At 44.2% G+C, this 4,656-nt stretch overlaps 1 protein-coding gene across 1 annotated transcript; it reads left to right on the forward strand.

The window, feature by feature from the left end:
* The first annotated feature begins 838 nt into the window (after positions 1-838).
* Positions 839-2,471, forward strand: LOC120434333 (general transcription factor II-I repeat domain-containing protein 2-like). Its single transcript, XM_039602185.1, has one exon. It carries the CDS (start codon positions 960-962, stop codon positions 2,430-2,432), a length of 1,473 nt encoding a protein of 490 aa, XP_039458119.1. The 5' UTR covers positions 839-959; the 3' UTR covers positions 2,433-2,471.
* The last annotated feature ends 2,185 nt before the right edge of the window (positions 2,472-4,656 follow it).

The raw sequence follows: 4,656 nt of genomic DNA on the forward strand, positions 1-4,656 counted from the left end.
AGAGTCGCATGCGTAGTGAGGAGGTAAAATTATTAACAAGATAATCGACCTCTGTTGGAGTAGCGTTCAGATAGCTGCTCTGCTCTATGTTGGTACAGGGCATTGAAGATGATAACAGTGGGTGGATTATATTCTTAAACTTAGTTACAGCACTTTCAGAAAGACATCTACTTTGATAAAGTCTACTCTCCATTGCTGTGTAATCAATTATTGTAAATGTAAATGTTATCAGGAAATGATCAGACAGCAGAGGGTTTTCAGGAAACACTGTTAAATGTTCAGTTTCTATGCCATATGTTAAAACAAGATCTAGAGTGTGATTAAAGTGGTGGGTGGGTTCTTTTACATTTTGAGAGAAGCCAGTTGAGTCTAATAACAGATTAAATGCAATGTTGAGGCTGTCATTTTTAGCATCTACATGGATGTTAAAATCACCCACAATAATTATTTTATCTGAGCTGAGCACTAAATCAGATAAAAAGTCTGAGAAATCAGAGAGAAACTCTGTGTAAGGCCCAGGTGGACGATAGATGATAACAAGTAAGACTGGTTTCTGAGTTTTACAGCTGGGGTGGACGAGGCTAAGCATCAGGCTTTCAAATGAATTAAAAGTCTGTCTTGGTCTTTCGTTAATTAATAGACTGGTGTGAAAAATTGCTGCCACACCACCCCCTCGGCCTGTGCTTCGAGGTTTCTGATAGTTAGAATGACTCGGGGGTGTTGATTCATTTAAACCAGGGGTGTCAAACGTACGGCCCGCGGGCCGGATCAGGCCCGCAAACAGGTTTAATCCGGCCCATGAGATGATTTTGTAAAGTATGAAAATGAGCTGCAATTTTTCAATAAAGAAACTGCTGTTCCAATTGTGTCCATTGGATGGCGCAATAGCAATTGTGAGCTACTTTGTTTTGCCCGCGAAATTTAAACCTGATGTGCTTTGGCACCCTCATTGCCCCAATATGTCTCTGTCAAAAAAGAGAAAAGTGGATGCAGAGTGCAGAGTGTTCCAAGAAAAATGGTCATCCTCCTATTTATTCACGGAAGTGAATGGGAAAGCTCTATGTTTGGTGTGTTCCCAGCATGTTGCAGTGCTGAAAGAATATAACCTCCGTCGCCACTATGTGAGTCTTCATGCCGACAAATATGACAACTTTCAAGGACAGCGGAGAAGAGAGAAGGAGAATGAACTGTTGGCGGGTCTGAAGAAACAGCAGTCTGTGTTTACTCACAGCCGAGACATCAGTGACGCTGCAGTGAAAGCTAGCTACCTCATTGCTAACGAAATTGCACTAGCTTCAAAACCATTTAGTGAGGGTGAATTTGTAAAAACATGTATGATGAAGGCATCGGAGATTGTGTGCCCTGAAAAGCGCCAGGCCTTTGCAAATATCAGCCTGACAAGAAACACAGTTGCCGACAGGATTTCTGATCTTTCAGCGGATTTGGACAGCCAGTTGAAGCAAAAAGTAAAGTCATTTATTGCGTTTTCAGTTGCAATTGATGAAGGCACGGACATTACAGATGTTGCACAACTGGCAATTTTCATCCGCGGAGTTGATGACACATTGACCGTCACCGAGGAGTTCGTGGAGTTGGTACCGATGACAGATACAACGACCGCAGCTGATATTTTCACCGCACTTTCGTCGGCGCGCGCTGGACAGGGTCGGAGTGGACCGGTCGCCGCTGTCAGCCTGGCTACAGATGGTGCGCCCTCAATGATCGGGAAGAAAGCAGGCGTTGTAAAAAAGTTCAGAGATAAAGTGCAATCTGCAAATGGAGGACGTGATTTTTGGACTTTTCACTGTATTTTGCACCAGGAGGCTTTGTGTTGCAAGTCACTGAAAATGGATAACGTCATGAAGGTGGTCATCCAAACTGTTAATTTCATCCGATCCAGAAGCCTCAATCACCGTCAGTTTGACAGTCTCCTCAGAGAGAAAGACCACATCTATGGCCTGCCATACCACACTGAGGTAAGATGGTTGAGCCGAGGTGCTGTGCTGAGGCGTTTCTTTGATTTACGAGAAGAAATTGAACAGTTTATGGAAGAAAAGGGCAAACCAGTGTTAGAATTTCATTCTGAAGAATGGGTGCAGGACCTTGCATTTATGGTGGATGTTACAGAGCACCTGAATAACTTGAACAAACAGCTGCAAGGACGCAACAAAGTTGTCACGCAGTATTATGACAGCATACGTTCTTTCAAGTTGAAGCTGTTATTGTGGGAGACGCAGCTCGCTGGTGGTGATGCAGCTCACTTCCCCTGTCTGAAAAATGTGTGCACGATCCAAAGTGTGGCAGATATGAAGCGGTTCAAAGATAAAATAACGGGACTGTTACTAGAGTTTGAGCAACGATTTCAGATTTTTGGTGAACTGGAGAAAGACTTCAAAGTTTTTTTGCTCGCCGTTCACCGTGAACCCCTTTGATCTGCCCGTCAGGATCCAACTTGAAATAATAGACTTGCAGTGTGACTCGGATTTGAAGGGCAAATTTGTCGCAGCTGGCTTGAACACATTCTATCAGAATCTCTTGCCGGGTTACTCCAACTTGACAGCCCTCGCTGCAAAACTGTTGTGCATGTTCGGAACCACGTATCTTTGTGAGCAAGTTTTCTCTGTAATGAGCATAAATAAAACAAAACTGTGCTCAAGGCTCACGCACAAGCACTTGAATCACATCCTGAAGTTAGCTGCCGCTCAGGATGTGAAGCCTGATATTGATGAGCTGGTGAAAGCTAAAAGATGCCAGGTATCAGGAGTCAAATAAACTATGCAACCCCACTGAAAGTGCTGCATGAGACACCCTGATGTAGTTCTGTGATCTTTGATATACTTCTGTGAATCACTGAGGCACTGTGTGCTTGTGTGATCTTTGTCCTCAGAATTTTCAAATAACTTGAGGTGTTTTGTAATTAATAGCTATGTTGTGCTTTTGGACACACTGTCCTCAGGCTCCAGCTTGATGTTTATATGTTTTTATGTTGATGTGCTACTGTTTCTAATTGATTATATTTGATTTATATATTTAACCTATTCTGTGGTTCTTGTACTTGTTTGGGGAACAGGATTTCATTATTTTTATCTACATTGCTGCCTGCGAAATGACACCCTGATATAGTTCTGTGATCTGTGAAACAGTTCTGTGAATCACTGAGGCACTGTGTGCTTGTGTGTTCTTTGTCCTCAGAATTTTCAAATAACTTGAGGTGTTTTATGATTAATAGCTATGTTGTGCCTGTACTATTTTGAACATACTGTCCACAGGCTCTAGCTTTATTTTTATGTTGATCGTATTAAAACAAAGAAAACAATCTGAAGTTGTTGTTTTTAAGTTATATATACAATGATTTTACCAGTCCGGCCCACTTGAGAAATACTTTTCTCCATGTGGCCCCTGAACTAAAATGAGTTTGACACCCCTGATTTAAACTAACATAATCATCCGGCTGCAACCAGGTTTCTGTAAGGCAGAGTAAATCGATTTGTTGGTCAATTATTAAGTCATGTACTAACAGAGACTTCATCATCATCCTCATCATCACTGATGTGTTGGATTTCACCCTGGGTAACACACAGCAATCCCAGCAGGTGTGGAACATGGCCTTGTGGGTCATCTGTGGGATGTTCTCTCTAAAAAGCTCATCAAAGTGGGCCCTGGTGTTGTTAACAGAAAATACAAATCAAAGTTACTGTCACAAAACAGCCGGAGGCCGAGTACCAAAACCGAACCCACATGGAGAGAACCCAAAGCGGAGGCTGAGGAAAGGTTTTAACAATGTTTTATTAACCAGCTCAAGGATAATATTTACAATGGCACTCGGCTTAAGGCTTGATAAACAGGGCGTGGGGGTCTTTGCTTGGAGAGAGGAATAAAGCAAGGTGACAGGTCCAAGAAAGCAACGGGAGCTGGGCTGGTGATTAGGTACTCATGTGCAGGTGGGAGATGTAAGTGTTGAAGTAGAGGTGGTACCCCTCCCTCAAGGGATGCCTCCTGGCGGCCAATCAGCTCCCAGCCTGCGTTGCGACCTAAAAAAAAAATCAGAGATAAGAGAAGGGTCAAGAATAAACGAACGTGGAACCCAAGAGTGCTCCTCAGGCCCACAGCCCTCCCAGTCCACTAAGAACTGGCAGCCCCTGCCGCGCCGGCAAACACTGACGATTCTTCGGACATCATAGGCTGGATGGACATCGATGAGCCGGGCAGGCGGAGGGGGGGTCAGAAAGTGGGCACAAAGGGCTAGACTGCACTGGTCGGACCTGTGACATGTGGATGACCGGATGAATACGCCTCTCCGTTTGACCGTTCGTTTGGGGGTGATAGCCGGAACTGAGGTTAACCTGGGCGCCAAGAGCAGAGCAGAAAGATCTCCATACCTGGGAGGTTGTTGGGTCTGCGCTTCCACAGGCCCCGCTAGTTTAGAGACTTATTCTCGTTAACGACAAAGACAAGACGAACATCTTAAACCGGTTTTTACTTGCTAGCAAGGGAAGGCTAGTCGTGACCAGGCTCTTGGAGCTCAACGCTTCTCACCCATCACCCTAACCAAACTTCTTCAGCAAGCAGCCCTCCTCGCAGCTATTTATTTCCATGACAGTTACAGTTTACACAAGCACCTCCCCTCATAAAACCCCCCTATGGTTCTAAAAGATA

The sequence above is a fragment of the Oreochromis aureus genome, linkage group 18 (assembly GCF_013358895.1).
Source record: "Oreochromis aureus strain Israel breed Guangdong linkage group 18, ZZ_aureus, whole genome shotgun sequence".
NCBI lineage: Eukaryota > Metazoa > Chordata > Actinopteri > Cichliformes > Cichlidae > Oreochromis > Oreochromis aureus.